Consider the following 15,459-nt stretch of genomic DNA (forward strand, 5'->3'; position numbering starts at 1 on the left):
GGGCTGGGGATCTGGCTCAGTGGTTAAGCACCCCTGGGTTCAATCCCTGGTACCCTCTTCTCCCCTCCAAAAAAATGGACACAAACAGAAGAAGCCAGGCAGCATATCTGGTCAAAACCCCCACCTGGAATGTGGCAACTACCCCTGAAAACAAACATGCCACCTATGAAGAAGTATATTGACTACTTAGCTTGAGCAAAAGAACCCCCAAATTCCCCCCTCTCCTCATCCAATCAGTAAATAGCTTGCCCCCTGTCCCTTCCTATAAATTCCAGCTACCAAAATACTGGGAAGATATAGGAGCTTATAGCTCCTGGCCTCCTGTCGGTTGACCATACACAAAAAAGTCTTTTTGCAAAAAACTGGTATCACTCTTGGCTTCTATGCTGGTCAAGCAGTGATCAGCATACTTGCTGCTCTTTAAACACCTTTAACTTATTTCCACTTAAAGACTTTTGCATTTGCTGTTCCTTTTGCCCCCCAAATCTCTTTCACGGATTTCCAAAGGCAAACTCTTTTTCCTTTCCTCAGAGGTATCGGTTTCAATGTTACCTCCTGAGAGACCTGGCCTGATCATATAATAAGTAGTAGTCCCTGCAACCACTTGTTCTTACCTCGGCATCCTTTTCATTTTCTTCTTAACACCACACTGTATTATTCCGTTTATTGTCTGCTTACTTCTCCAGAAAGGTCCATGCGCAGGTGCCATGCCATGTTCTCCTTTCTCTAGGGCCTGGGAAGCCCTGCGCAGTGGTGCTCAGTAAATAAAGTGAGCAAATAAAGAACAATCAACAGGTAATGAGCTAAAGCTCCTGTAAGATCGTTCGACAGGTTCCTGGTATAAAGACCACAAACCTAGGTTCCAATTCTGTCTCGACCACTTCTCTGGCGTGCGCAAGAAAAGTCGGCCCTGGGTCTCAGATACCATATCTGTAAATGGGGTATAAGAACAGACTTACCTCACAACACAAAAAGATAAAAGGAGGCAATGGGGGAAAAGAGATTGAAGGAAGCTTAACGCTCCGTAAATGGAGCAATTTCTGCCCTTATATAGGACGCACAATTCCTTCCTTTGCATCAACTGAGACCCATCCAGGCCTCAGTTCCTTCCTTGTCATGAGCTGCCACTCTTTGCACAGGTTGTTTCTAGAAGTAAGAGATGGAAGGATAGCCCCGACACTTTCGCAGACACTGCCTTTCAGCCGCAGCCTCCACAGGCCCAGTCGGGTCGGGCCGCCTCCTGCGTCATTAGCTCGGCGCCGGCGCAGCGGAAGGCCCCGGGACCTGTCTTGTGAGCGGCGCGTCTTGAGGAGGCCAGGCGAGTGCCTGCATGTCACCCGCGCGGGTCGGGGGTGGCTCGGAAACCCCAGCGGACGGCTGCGAGGGGCGCGTGGAGTCCTGGGGTCACGGAGCCCGGCGGCCGGAGGGGCGACCCGGAGCACCTGCTGGGCACAGCGCAGGCGGGCAGCCGGCGGGGCTGCCCGGCGCGGGTGTCCCGGCGATGTGTGGCGCTGAGGCGGCGGCGGGAGCAGTGGCGGCGGCGGCGGCCTCGGCTTCGGGTCGGTGCCGGCGGCGGAGGCGGAGGCGCAGGCTCCTGTTCAGGACCCGGCGAGCCCGGGCCTAAGCCGCGGCCCCGCGAAGCCCTTGCACAGCGCCTCGAGCCGAGGCCTTCCTCGCCTCACCCTGCCCCGGGAGCCCGCTTCCCCGGCCGGGGATGAGGCCGGGAGGCGACCGCGCGGGGCCCAGCACAAAGGCTTGTCTCCAGGGGCCGCCGCCTCCGCCGCTGCCGCCGCCGGCCTAGAGCCGCCCGCCGAAGCCGAACCGGCGCCGGGCCCCTCATCCCCGCCGGTCCCCACTAGCGGCTGCTGCCCGACTCCCCGAGGCCCAGGGTCGCGAGCTCCCAGCCCTTTGCTCCCTCCGCTGCTAGGGGACCCGGCAGCTGCGCAGCCTCCACCGCTCTTGGCTGCGGGGGCCCTGCGAACCATGTCGGAAGAGAACGACATGGAGAAAGCCATCAAGGTAAACGGGGGCTGCCACCTCCTCCCTCGCTTCTTCACTGTGGCTTTCTCGACTCCAGCCTCAGAAGGTGGAGAGAGTTCGGAGTGAGAGGTTTTCTTGGAGCACGTTTGACAGCCCTGGGGCAAAGTGTGTGTGTGTGTGTGTGTGTGTGTGTGTGTGTGTGTGTGTGTGCGCGCGCACTCGTGTAGGGCGGGATGCCCGACTCCTTCCAGTTTCCCTGGTTAATGAGATTGCACTCGGCTAGAATGAAGTTGAGTGGCGCGGAGGGCCTGCATTTCCATCCCTCCCAGATGGCTCCAGCATTTGCTTCCAAGTGGTCTGCTGCAACAACATCTGGAGAGCTGCCTTTTACCCACCCTTCCCGATGCTGTTGACAGAAGTCGGCCTCTTGGAAATCTGCAGTTTCAGAAGAAAGTGGTTTGCCTTACTACAGAACCTGCCCTGTGGGGGAATAGTTTGTTCTTTTCTGTGCTTTCTCCTCCCCTTATTTTTTCTTCCCTAGGGAGCCCTGAAATTGTTTAGGAAGAGCTATCAGTGTGTCTTAGGTCATAGTGCTCTTTTATCCAAGAGAAAAGCACAAACTGTAAGAGTGTTCTAAAATGACCCAAATAAAATGATAAAGTTTTCTGAACCTACTTTTTAATTTTTATTCCTTCACTTTTAACAGGCAGACTTTCCACACTAAAGGCCGGTCATCTGTCTTGTCAACTGTAGCAGGAAATTAGTTATGTAAACTGAACACTGAAGCTTAATGTTTGATGTATTACTTATTTTACAATGTTAAGCCAGCCCAGTGTATTGAGGAATTTTATTTCCCTTGAGGGAAAAGCATCTCTTCCTAGATTTGGGATTTTTTTTTTCCCTCTTCAAGATACTTTATACAGTTACTGTTACCAACAACTCTTTTTTTTTTGGTACTGAAGATTGAACCCAGGGACACTTAACCAATGAGCCATATACCCAGCCCTTTTTTATATTTTATTTAAGAGACAAGGTCTGCTAAGTTGCTTCTGGCTTTGTTATGTTGCTGAGGCTGGTTTTGAATTCACCATCCTCCTGCCTGAGCTGCTAGGTTTACAGGCGTTTGCCTCTGTGTCCAGCTCCATCAACTGTTGTTGATGGACTTTTATCTTATTTATTTATATGTGGTGCTGAGAATCAAACCCAGTGCCTCACACATGTGAGGCAAGCACTTTACCACTGAGCCACAACCCCAGTCTTGAGATGTTTTTATAGAATTCATCTATCATTCCAAAGAAACTTAATCTTTTAAAGGAGGTATCAATTAGAAACGCATACATTAAGGAAGATCAAATTTTAAATAATAAATGTGTACGAAAAGACTGCTCTGAGATGGCGCTGTGGCGCATGCCTGTAATCCCAGTGGCTCTGGAGGCTGAGGCAGAAGGATCTCAAGTTTAAGGCCAGCCTCAGCAAAAGCAAGGCATTAAGCAACTCAGTGAGACTCCATCTCTAAATAAAAAACCAGGGCTCAGGATGTGGCTCAAGTGTAGCATGCTCGCCTGGCATGCGTGAGGCACTGGGTTGGATCCTCAGCACCACATAAAAATAAAGATATTGTGTCCACCTAAAATTAAAAAATAAACATTAAAAAAAAAAAACAAAAAGGGCCTGGGGATGTGGCTCAATGGCCAAGTGTCCCGGAGTTCAATCTCTGGTACCCCCAAAGAAAAAAAAGCCTGCAGACTCATTTTTTTTTTTCTTTTGGTTCAGATTTTATAGTTATGATTTGCTGCCTGAAGTTATATATTTTGGTTGTGCACCACAACATATATGGTGGATTTTTACATTCAACAAGTATTTGCTTTTGTGTCAGGTGCAGGCACAAGTAGTATGAGCCAGATTCTTAGCTGTCCCTGCTCTCCTGGAGCTTATGTTTTAGATGGTGTATTTAGGTAATAAACATTGCCAGGTATTTATAATTAAGAAATATAGGAAGGGTGAGTAGTACTATTTTGACTGGTCAGGAAAGGTGTTTCTGAGAAGGTAGTACTTGTTCATACTCTGAAGGAAATGAGAGAGCAAGCCACCATTGTCTCAAGGAAGACTATTACAAGCGGTAGGAATAGCAAGTACAAAGGTCCTGAAGTAGAAGCAGCCAGTGTGATGTAGGAAGAGCAAGGTACTGGGATTCAGTGGGTCATTGTAGGTGATTTTAGAGGAAAAGTAATGGGAAGCAGAGCATTTAGGGCCTTGCAGGCCATTAGGAGGGGAGCTTTGGGAGAGTTTTGAGCAGAAAAGGGTCATAGTTTTAGCGGACAGTTATATAATTGGGGTGGCAATGTTAATGGTTGTTAATAGTTTCTCAGGTTAGAATCAGGAGTTAAAATCCCAGTCTTGCCACTTATTAGCTATATATCCTTATGCCAGTCACTTCACTTCTCTGTCCCTGAGTTTCTTGTCTATAGAAAGGAGATAAAAGCACTCCCCAGCTCACAGAAATATTTAGAGGATTAAATGGGCAGATATACCTAAATGAGCTTATAGAAATAATTAAGAGGGAGAACTCGATGAATATTAGCTTATAGAAATTGAAGTGTAGTTGTAGTTTTCTTGTTGACTATTGCCCCATTTATCAGTCTTCCTATTAATCTGGACTTGTCAAACCAACACAATTTTGTTTGACAACCAGTGGTGACTAAGATGTACTCCTTGGGAAGCAAGCTAACAGAACATCAAATCAGAGCCTTTGGGTCTGTTTCCATGTTTTGAATTTACTTTGTGGTGTTGAGGATTGAACCCAGAGCCTCGCACATGCCAGGCAAGCGCGTTACCGCTTGAGCCACATCCCCAGCCCTCATTTGTTTATTTTTATGTGGTGCTGAGAATTGAACCCAGTGCCTCACACATGCTAGGAAGCACTCTACTCCTGACCCATAATCCCAGACCCATTATCCTATTACTCTTTTTTTTTTCTTATTGAGAGAGAGTGAGAAAGAGGGAGAGAGAGAATTTTTTAATATTTATTTTTTAGTATTTGGCGGACACAACATCTTTGTCTGAATGTGGTGCTGAGGATCTAACCCGGGCCGCACGCATGCCAGGCGAGCGCGCTACCACTTGAGCCACATCCCCAGCCCCTATCCTATTACTCTTAAAATCTTAGACCAATACCAAGTTCTTACATCTGAGGGCTCTGTTATCCCACCTCTGTTATTATTCCCATAGATGTATGACTTCACTCTTCTAAGACATTTAGGTATACCTCAGAATGAGAATCTTTGGATTACAGATTCTTACATATTACCTACTGTTGTATATAGGAATTGCTAATATGTGATGAACTTAGTGAAAATTCATTTCCTTGGTTTAAAAAATATTTTGAAAAGCTATATAATTTGCATATTGTAAAATTCCAATGACAGTGTATTCATTCCTTCTTAAAAAATTTAGAGAGTTCTTGAGCCATATCAGAATTCAGTTTAGAACATTTCCACCTCACTTATAGGAAGTTCCTTCTGCCTGTTGGTAGTCAGTCCTTGCTCCTCTTTCTCATCCCAGACAATCACTAGTGTGCTTTGTAGGCTGAGACAGGAGAATGGTGAATTCAAAGCCAGCCTCAGCAACTTAGTGAGGCCCTAAGCAACTCAGAGAGACCCTGTCTCTAAATAAAATACAAAATAGGACTGGGGATGTGTCTCAGTGACCGAGTGCCCCCCCCCCAAAAATAAATAAAATTCATATTACTGTAGTTTGCTGTCTTTAGAAATTCTAAATTAATAAAACTTTACAATATGTAATCCTTATATGTTTGGCTTCTTAGCTGAACACTTTTGAGGTTTGTCTCTGTTAGCACATATTTTAGTATTTCATTCCTTCCTCTTGTTGAGTAGCAGCCTTTTTACTAGTCCTTTTTAAAATTGTTTTTCTTAGTTGTAGATGGACACAGTATCTTTATTTTATTTATTTTTATGTGGTGCTGGGGATCGAACCCAGTTCCTCATGTATACAAGGCAAGTGCTCTACCACTGAGCTACAACCCCAGCCCTATTAGTCTTTTTTATCCATTCCCAGTTCATGGACATTTAGAGTGCTTCAGTTTTTAGCTGTTAGTAATGAAATGATAAAACTGTACACATTTTTATGTGATCGTGTGTTTTAATTTCTTTTGGTTTGTCACCTTGGTATAGAATTCCTGGCTAGCATGGTAGTTTATGTTTAATTTTTTTTAATATTTATTTTTTAGTTTTAGGTGGACACAATATCTTTATTTTATTTTTATGTGGTGCTGAGAATCAAACCCAGTGCCTCACGCATGCTAGGCGAGCATGCTACCACTAGAGCCACATCCCCAGCCCTAATTTTTTAAAAATATTTTTTTTAGTTGTAGATGGAGACAGTACTTTTATTTGTTTGTTTGTTTATTTTTATGTGGTGCTTAGGACTGAACTCAGTGCCTCACACATGCGAGGTAACACTCTGCCACTGAGCCACAACCCCATCCTTTACGTTTAATTTTTAAAGAAATTGTCAAACTGTTTTCCAGAATGGTTGTGTCATTATTATACGTTTACACCAGGACTGTTTGAGTGTTCTGGTTCCTTGATCATTGTAACAAATATTAGCCTTATAAATTTTCTATTTTAACTGTTTTGGTGAGTATGTGGTAGTTTCTCATTTTGGTTTCAGCTTAGATTTCTGAAATGACTGATAATGTTGGGTATCTTTTCGTGTGCTCATTTGCCATTTGTGTATCTCTTCTGGTGAAAAGTCTATTCAAATCTCGTGTGCATTTTAAAACCAGGTTGTCTTATTCAGTTGTAAGAGTTCTTTATATACTTTGAGTATACTCGGAGCATATAGTAGAGTATACTCTAATATGGTTGACTATCTTTTAAAAATTTTTTTGTTGTTGTCGGTGGATCTTTTTATTTATTTATATGTGGTGCTAAGGATCGAACCCAGGGCCTTACACATGCCGGGCAAGCACTCTACCACTGAGCCACGACTCCCACCTGGTTGAATATCTTTTTATATACCACTTTGTCATTTTTGAGTTTTTTTCTTGTGAACTGTATTCAGATCTTTTTGCCCATTTTTAACTTGGGATGTTTGTCTTATTGAGATTTTGAAGTTTCTTATAAACTGAATAAAAGTAATTTTTCAGATATATGATTGGCAGATATTTTCTACCAGTCTACATATATCTTTTCACTTTTTTGATGTACTTGTTTGAGGTGCTGGGGACTGAACCCAGGACTTTGTGCATGATAATTAAGCACTTTGCCACTAAACTACATTGTCAAACTCTCTCTTGTCATTTTTAATGTTATATTTCAAGAGCAAATTAATTTTGATGAGTCCAATTTAGCAGAATTTTTTCTCTTATGGATTGTTTTATCCAGATATGTAAGATTTCTTACTCAAGAAATCCTTGCCTAATCCAGGGTTACTAGATTTTTCTCCTATATGTCCTTTCTTCCCCTTTTCTCTGCTCCTTCCTCCTTTCTTCCCCTTTCTCTGCCCATTCCTTTCCTTTTCATGCTAGAGATCAAACCCAGGGCCTCATGCACACCAGACTAGCACTCTGCCATTGAGCAATATGCCTGGCAGCCTCATTTTTGTGTGTGTGTGTGTGTGTGTGTGTGCGTGTGTGTACTGAGGATTGAATTCAGGGGCACTAGGCCACTGAGCCACATCTCTAGCCCTATTTTGTATTTTATTTAGGCAGGGTCTCACTGAGTTGCTTAGCACCTTGCTTTTAATGATGCTGGCTTTGAACTTGCAATCCTCTTGCCTCAGCCTCACAGGCTGCTGGGATTACAGGTGTGCGTCACTATGCCCAGCTGGCCCCTCACTTTTTTATTTTTTTATTTTCTTAGTTGTAGATGGACACAATACCTTTATTTATTTGTTTATTTTTATGTGGTGCTGAGGATCAAACCCAGTGCCTCACGCATGCTAGGCAAGCGCTCTAGCACTGAGTCACAACCCTAGCCCTAGCCCCCTCACATGGATATCCAGTTGTTCCAGGAGCAGTTGTTGTTCTTCATCTTTTTAAAATTTATTTTTATTTGTTCTACTTAGTTGTATTTCACAGCAGCATGCACTTCAATTCATTGTACACAAATGGAGTGCAACATTTCAATTCTCTGGTTGTACTCGGTGTAGAGATGTACCATTTGTGCCATCATACATGGTAATGATGTCCATCTGATTCCACCATCTTTCCTACCCTCATAACCCCTCCCTACCCTCCCCTTTGCCCAGTCCACAGTTCTTCCATTCTCCCCATGCCCCAGCATCATAGATCAGCATTCACTAATCAGAAAACATTCAGCCTTTAGTTTTTGGGGATTGGCTTACTTTGCTTAGCATAATATTCTCCAACTCCATCCATTTACCTGCAGATGCCATAATTTTGTTCTCTTTTAATGCTGAGTAATATTCCATTGTGTATATATGCCACAGTTTCTTTATCTGTTCTTCTATTGATAGGCATCTAAGTTGGTTCCACAGATTAGCTATTGTGAACTTAGCTGCTATAAACATTGGTGTGGCTATGTCACTATAGGGCCTTGCACTATAGTATACTGATTTTAAGTCCTTTAGGTATAGACCAAGGAGTGGATAGTTGGGTCAAATGGTGGTTCCATTCCTGAGGAATCAGGAGCAGTTCTTCTAAAGACTCTCTTTTGCCCATTGAATTACTTTGCCATCTTCGCTGACAATCAGTTGGTCATACGTATGTATTATGCATTCTCAGATCTATAATGTTGACCAATATGATCTACTTCTGCCAGTACTATACTGATTTGATTACTGAAATGTAGTAAGCTTTCAAATTAAGTAATATGAAAACCAGCCTGGGCTGGAGATGTGGCTCAGCGGTAGCGCGCTCGCCTGGCATGCGTGCGGCCCGGGTTCGATCCCCAGCACCACATACCAACAAAGATGTTGTGTCCGCCGAGAACTAAAAAATAAATATTAAAAATTCTCTCTCTCTCTCTCTCTCTCTCTCTCTCTCTCTCTCCTCTCACTCTCTCTTTAAAAAAAAAAAAAAAAAAGAAAACCAGCTTGTTGTTTTTTTCAAAATTGTGTTGGCTATTTGAGTTCTTTCTAATTCCAAAAAAGTTTTGAATCAACTTGTCAATTTCTACAGAAATGTCTCCTGGGATTTTGATGTTTGGGGACAACTGCCATCTATCCATGAACATGGTATAGCTCTCTATTTCTTTTTCTTTTTCTGAGGTGGAGGGTAAGTATCAGGGGTTGAACTCAGGGGTATTCAACCACTGAGCCACATCCCCAGCCCTATTTTGTGTTTTTATTTAGAGACAGGATCTCACTGAATTGCATAGTGCCTTGCTTTTGCTGAGGCTGGCTTTAAACTTGAGATCCTCCTGCCTCAGCTTCCCGAGCTGCTGGAGTTACAGGCATGTGGCATCATGCCTGGCTATAGCTCTGTATTTCTTTAAAACTTCTTCAGTTTCACTTAGCAGTGGTTTTTAGTTTTCAGAATTTTTTTTTGCATATTTATATATTTTTTGCATATTTATATGTAGCTTGTTATATTTAGTAATGCCTAGATTAAACTGAAATGTATCTTCCCTGTGGTATGCTGATGTCTCTGCTTAGTTTTTATTTCTATTTTTTTAAAGTTTATTTTTGTAGTTATAGATGGACAGCATGCCTTTATTTTATTTGTTAATTTTTATGTGGTGCTTAGGATTGAACCCAGTGCCTTACACATGCTAGGCAAGTGCTCTGCCACTGAGCTACATCTCCAGCCCTCTGCTCAAATTTTTTTTTAATATGTACTTTTTAGTTGTAGTTGGACACAATACCTTTATTTTATTTACTTATTTTTTATGTGGTACTGAGGAGCGAACCCGGGGACCCGCACATGCTAGGCAAGCTCTCTGCCGCTGAGCCACAACTCCAGCCCTCAAATTTTTAAATTTTAATTTCATTTGTTTTGTTAGCCAGACTTTTGGTGGGTTCTATTTATGGGTGTTTACCTTGGTTGTCAGCCTGTGATTTTGACAGTGGTCTTGAAATACTTTGAGCTTCTAACGTTTTTAGTCTCTTGATCAACTTGTGTGTTGTCTTAGAGAAATGCTCCAAGATTATAACTGATGCCAGGAATGGTGATACATTCCTGTAACCCCAGGTTCTTAGGAGGCTGAGGCAGGAGTGTAGCAAGTTTGAACCAGCCTGGGCAACTTTGTGTGACTGTCTCAAAATGAAGAGGTAGAGTAACTCCCTAGCATGGGTGAGACCCTGGGTTCAGTCTCCAGTATCAGGGGGAAAAAAACCAAAACAGATTATTACAACCAGTTCTGAGTTCTCCTTGGGCTTTCAATTTTTCCCTGGCCTCCTCAAGTCTCAACTAGTCCATGTGTAGTTTCCCAGTCAGTCAAGGTTTCCGGAGAGCTTGTCTTGGACTTTCTATAGCTCTATGTGAGTGTTTTCTCATTTAATCTCTGGATGTTCTGCATACCTAACAAGGATCTTTGTCTTGGGCTAGCAAAACTATCCATTCCCACCAACATTCACCACTTTTAGTTGGTAGCGCCATGAATTTTCTTCCTGCTCCAAACTGAGTCTACCCCCTAGGGCCGCAAAACCACTAATTTTCATAGCCAGCTCCATGCTGAGAAACTAGCATCATCACTGCTTTAGGCAGTGAGAATCAAAGGGTAGGGGATTCTAGAAACCAGGCTGGAAGGGGGTTATTACGTGGACCCCTAGAGGAGTTTTAAGAATATGTCCTACTCAGTTTGTTTGGTTTATGTTGTCCAGAAGTCATTGTTTTTGACAGCTTTGTCTTAATTTTAAATATATTCTTTGTGGCAAGGAATTGCCTACCTCTTCATGCTGTGAGCACAAGAATTTCCTTTTTTTCCTACCTGTTGAACTTCAGAGAATGCCTAAGGTCCACATCAGATAGAGACAAAAGTGGGAGTAGGATATCAATGCCCAGCCTCCATCCCAAGCCTGTTGTATTAGAATCTCTTGTGAAGGACCTTGGCTTTGGATAGTTTAAAAACAAAACAAAATAACATCAACAACAAAAAAAAAAACCCTCAGGTGATTGTGATGGGCAATTACTGTTGAGAACCAAGTTCTAGAACATGGTCTGGAAAAGCAAGCTTTTTATGTAAAGGGTCGCCTGGGAAGTGTTTTAGGCCTCATGGCCATAGAGTCTCTTTATCACAGTTCTTTTTTTTTAATATTTATTTTTTACTTTTTTAAGTGGACACAATATCTTTACACTTATGTGCTGAGGATCCAACTCAGTGCCTCAACCATGCTAGGTGAGCACTCTACCACTGAGCCATGGCCACAGCCCTTTATCACAGTCTTTAGCTCAGTAGTTGCAGTGTGAAAACAGCTACAGACTATACTGAAGTAGATGTGGCTGTGAAATCAGGCAGTGGCTGAATTTTCCCAAGAGTCTTAATTTGCTCACCCTTGGCCTAGGAGCACTCTCCAAAGTTATTTCAGGTGTTTATATTCATGTTAATTTAAGGTAATGAAAGTATTTCTTAGTAAAACTGAGCCAATATGTTTGTCGTTGATGTCTTTAAAGAATTAGTCCTTGGGCTGGGGTTGTGGCTCAGTGGTAGAGCGCTCGCCTAGCGCGTGTGGGACCCTGGGTTTGATCCTCAGCAGCAGATAAAAAAACAAATAAAATGAAGGTATTGTGTCCCAACTACAACTAAAAAATAAATATTAAAAAAAGAATTAGTCCTTAATTTCCTTTAGTAAGGTGGGTTTTATTTTATTGTGTTATTTTGGTTCTGAGGATTGAACATGAGACACTCTACCAACTGATATATATCCCCAACCTTTTTTTTTTTTTTTTTTTTTTTAATTTTGAGACAGGGTCTTGCTAAGTTGCTGAGGCCGGCCTCAAACTTAACATCCTCCTATCTCAGCCTCCTGAGTCACTGAGATTACAGACTTGTGCCACTGAGCTTGGCCAATAAAGTGTTTTAACTGATCCATACTTTCCTGTCTTTGTTACTAAAAATGTGAGAAAATGTACCAACTACACACAGTTTAGTTGAGAGGTGTGAATGTGTTGACTTAATGAAATTTTTGCATTGACTAGTGTTTGTGGCACCATCAACAAAGATGCATGAATTAGACCTGGGGCAGATAGGAGGTGTAAGAAAAATAGGATTCAAAATCAGGAATATAAAGAGGTCTGGCAGTGCTTGTTTTACTGCTATGAAATCAAGTGTCAAAACTCGGTCAGAGTCTCCAAGTTGAGCTTTCCTGGCTGTCAGGTAGAATGCACAATGGTGAGTATTGTGGGGAATTGGTCCAACAACTTATTTTCAGTTCTGCGACTTGAACAACTATTTAAGGATATAGGTCTCTATAATATAATAATACCTGACAGTCTTTCTGAAATCATAGAAAATACACTTGAGTAATTGCTTCATTTTTCTTTTGTAGTGCTGGGGACTAAATCTAGGTTCTTGGATATGCTACACAAACACTCTACCACTTACCTATAGCCCCATTTTGAAAGAACCTTTCCTCCCAATTCAAAAAAGCAATGATTGTCTACTTGAATAAAACTTTTAGAGATCTGGGTGATTTGTTTATTCCAAAATCTGTGCCTTACTGGAAAGTTATGACTATGAACCATTTAAAGTAAAATGTGTAATTATAACCTATATTTTCTCTTAGAAGATGAGATGTTGAATCTTAGTTCTGTTGTCCCACCTCTGCTTAGTTATTCAGCTTTTTAATTGGGGAATCATTCTCTGCCCTCTCTTTTTAATTTTAATAGGAGACCTCCATTTTGGAAGAATACAATATCAATTGGACTCAGAAGCTGGGAGCTGGAATCAGTGGTCCAGTTAGGTAAGAGATCCATGTGAGAATTGTGGCAACTTTGTTCTGAGCAGGACCATTTGAAATATGTTCTGAATTAGAAGTATCAGATATGCCAGATTTGAGAAATGACCTTAAGTTAACAAGTAGAGGATTTTTGTTTGTTTGTTTGTTTGTTTTTTGGTGCTGAGATTCAGGCATGCCAAGCACATGCTCTATCACTGACCTCATTCCTAGCTTCTATTTGAGGTTTTTTTCTTTTTTCAGGGTCAATAATTGAACCCAGGTCCTTGGGCATGCTAGGTGAGCATTCTGCCACTGAGCTAAATCCCCAACTCCTTGAGGTTAGGTCTTTCTCTCATGCATCTAAAAATGTAGTCAAGTGTCCAAGTCACATACTGCGTAATTCAGAATCATTTGGGATGAGGAGATTGTGGAGCCACTATGAGAGTCATTTGTACCCTGGAGAGGCCACTATTTCTTCATTGGCTCATTGTGGCAAGTTGATGTCATGCATTCAGGAGCTGTGACTTGGGCATCTGGGAAGAAGAGTGAGATGCCTCTGGAATTAATTTTCACTGTAACATAGATGATCACTGATTGTTTTTTTTTTTTCTCTCTCTCCAAATCTAGAGTCTGTGTAAAGAAATCTACCCAAGAACGGTTTGCACTGAAAATCCTTCTTGATCGTCCAAAAGCTAGAAATGAGGTATGGTCCTGTATTGCCTTGACTTGCCTTGAAGTGCCTAAGAATTGTTCTTTTACAATTAAGGCAGCTTCCTGGAGAGAATACAGAGATACAGGAAGCATTTTATGTCCTATTCCTGTTATCATTATAAAGTTATTCTAGATCTGTCCACATGGAAACTGTTAGTAGAGTCTTTTTTTTTTTTCTAATCACCCTAACATATTTGGTTTACTTCAGTTTTTGCTTATTGAAAATTGCACTTGAAGGATGGAGATAAAATAGGCTGAGGAAGGACAAGGTGAATGTTGTATATAAAAGTGATGCTGCAGGAGGACTTGAGGATGTTCCTAGTTTTTTTAAATATACATTGATTTAAAATTATCTGGATGCAGTGATACTATGCTATTAATGCGTGCAGTGAGGGATTTACTTGTGTGCTTAGAGAGATGGAGTGTTTTCTGGAATGAGTTATTTGCCCAATTTTTTTTTTCATTTGCTAATAGGATTGTAGAAAGTAAGTCTGTTAGTGAGATTTTATTTATGGAAAGAGCATTAAGGAGATAATCTGTGAAAACAACATCATTCCCAGTGAAAAGCCTTTTTACTAAAATAGGCTTATCCCTTGCACCCAGTATGGTCAGTTTTTGGTGGGAAGTTTGGAGAGCAAATGTTGGCACCACTTTGTACAGAAACATTTCCTCTGTTCTCTTTAAGGTACGCCTGCACATGATGTGTGCCATACACCCAAATATAGTTCAGATTATTGAAGTGTTTGCTAACAGTGTACAGTTTCCTCATGAGTCCTGTCCCAGGTAAGACTACATAGGATCATCATCACATATCCATTTGTAGGCCAAGGTGTAGCAGAGTCTTCCTTTCTTTTATACATTCTTTCCCCTCCCTCTGTCCTTTTCTCCTCTACTCCCTTTGAATTTTGGGAAAATATTAAACATTTGCAGGAGCAGACAGAATTATAATGGTTCCCCAAGTGGTTATCACTCAGCCTCAACAATTAGCATCTCAGAGGCAGTCTTGTTGCAACTACTGTCCACTCTCAAAATATCCCTGATTATTTCAGTTACTTTCTTTTTTAAAGAAAGCACTTAATGTGGAATTTCTATAGATTCTATTTCTAATCAGTGAAAGGGCCCTAAATGTTATTCTAGGTGAAGTCTTAGACACTGATATAGCAAAAAGCCCTGTTGCTTAGTAGAACTTTTCCTTGAAGGAGAAGTAAAAATGATTCTTTTAGTTGCCAAGTGTTTGGCTAACATATTCGATGGCATTCTGAGTCTCTTCTTGGAAATTCTTTGGGGAGACCTAGATGTAAATCCATCATCACAGCAATGTGAAAGGTACCTAGGAGAGGCATCAGTGAAACATTCTGAACTTTATATAGGAGGGGAGCTGTTTTGGAGGCTGTGTGAAGTGAAGGCCAGGGCTTGAAAAGGAGGGTAGGAATTTTACAGATGGAGAATGAAGATGGAATTTTAAAAACAAATGGAAAATCAAATGATTATTTTTCACAACTGTGCTCTGTTGGTGAAAGCATTTGGCTGGAAGCTGGAAGCATTTATATAAAAGGATGGTAACCAAAATTCATGGGATTTTTTGTTTGTTTGTTTTTTGTTTTTTGGTTCTGTTTTTTTTTTTTTTTTTTCCTTTAAACATAAGAATTTTTGCTCTTATTTAGTAGTTGTATTACCTTGGACTTAGGAAGTGGTTATACACTTTTATTTTTTGGTTTTTTTTTTTTTTTTTTTTAACTTAACAAAATCAAATGCTTTCAAACAGGGCTCGACTCTTAATTGTAATGGAGATGATGGAAGGGGGAGAGCTATTTCACAGAATCAGCCAGCACCGGCACTTTACAGAGAAGCAAGCCAGCCAAGTAACAAAGCAGGCAAGTTAACCCCGGGTACCAATCAAACTGCCAA

General features: G+C 41.6%; 1 protein-coding gene across 3 annotated transcripts in view; it reads left to right on the forward strand.

Moving 5' to 3' along the window:
* The first annotated feature begins 1,337 nt into the window (after positions 1–1,337).
* The window catches only part of Mapkapk5 (MAPK activated protein kinase 5), a 34,868-nt gene continuing 20,746 nt past the window's right edge, over positions 1,338–15,459 (forward strand). For 2 of the 3 annotated variants that reach the window (XM_026386015.2, XM_077796112.1), the window contains exons 1-3: positions 1,338–2,019; positions 12,791–12,864; positions 13,468–13,543. In XM_026386015.2, the coding sequence (XP_026241800.1) occupies positions 1,984–2,019; positions 12,791–12,864; positions 13,468–13,543 (186 nt within the window). In that variant the 5' untranslated portion in view covers positions 1,338–1,983. Of the gene's footprint in view, positions 2,020–12,790; positions 12,865–13,467; positions 13,544–14,236; positions 14,335–15,316; positions 15,426–15,459 lie in introns of all 3 variants that reach the window. The other variant, XM_026386014.2, reaches the window with a different exon arrangement.

This window comes from Urocitellus parryii, chromosome 3 (genome assembly GCF_045843805.1).
Source record: "Urocitellus parryii isolate mUroPar1 chromosome 3, mUroPar1.hap1, whole genome shotgun sequence".
Lineage (NCBI taxonomy): Eukaryota > Metazoa > Chordata > Mammalia > Rodentia > Sciuridae > Urocitellus > Urocitellus parryii.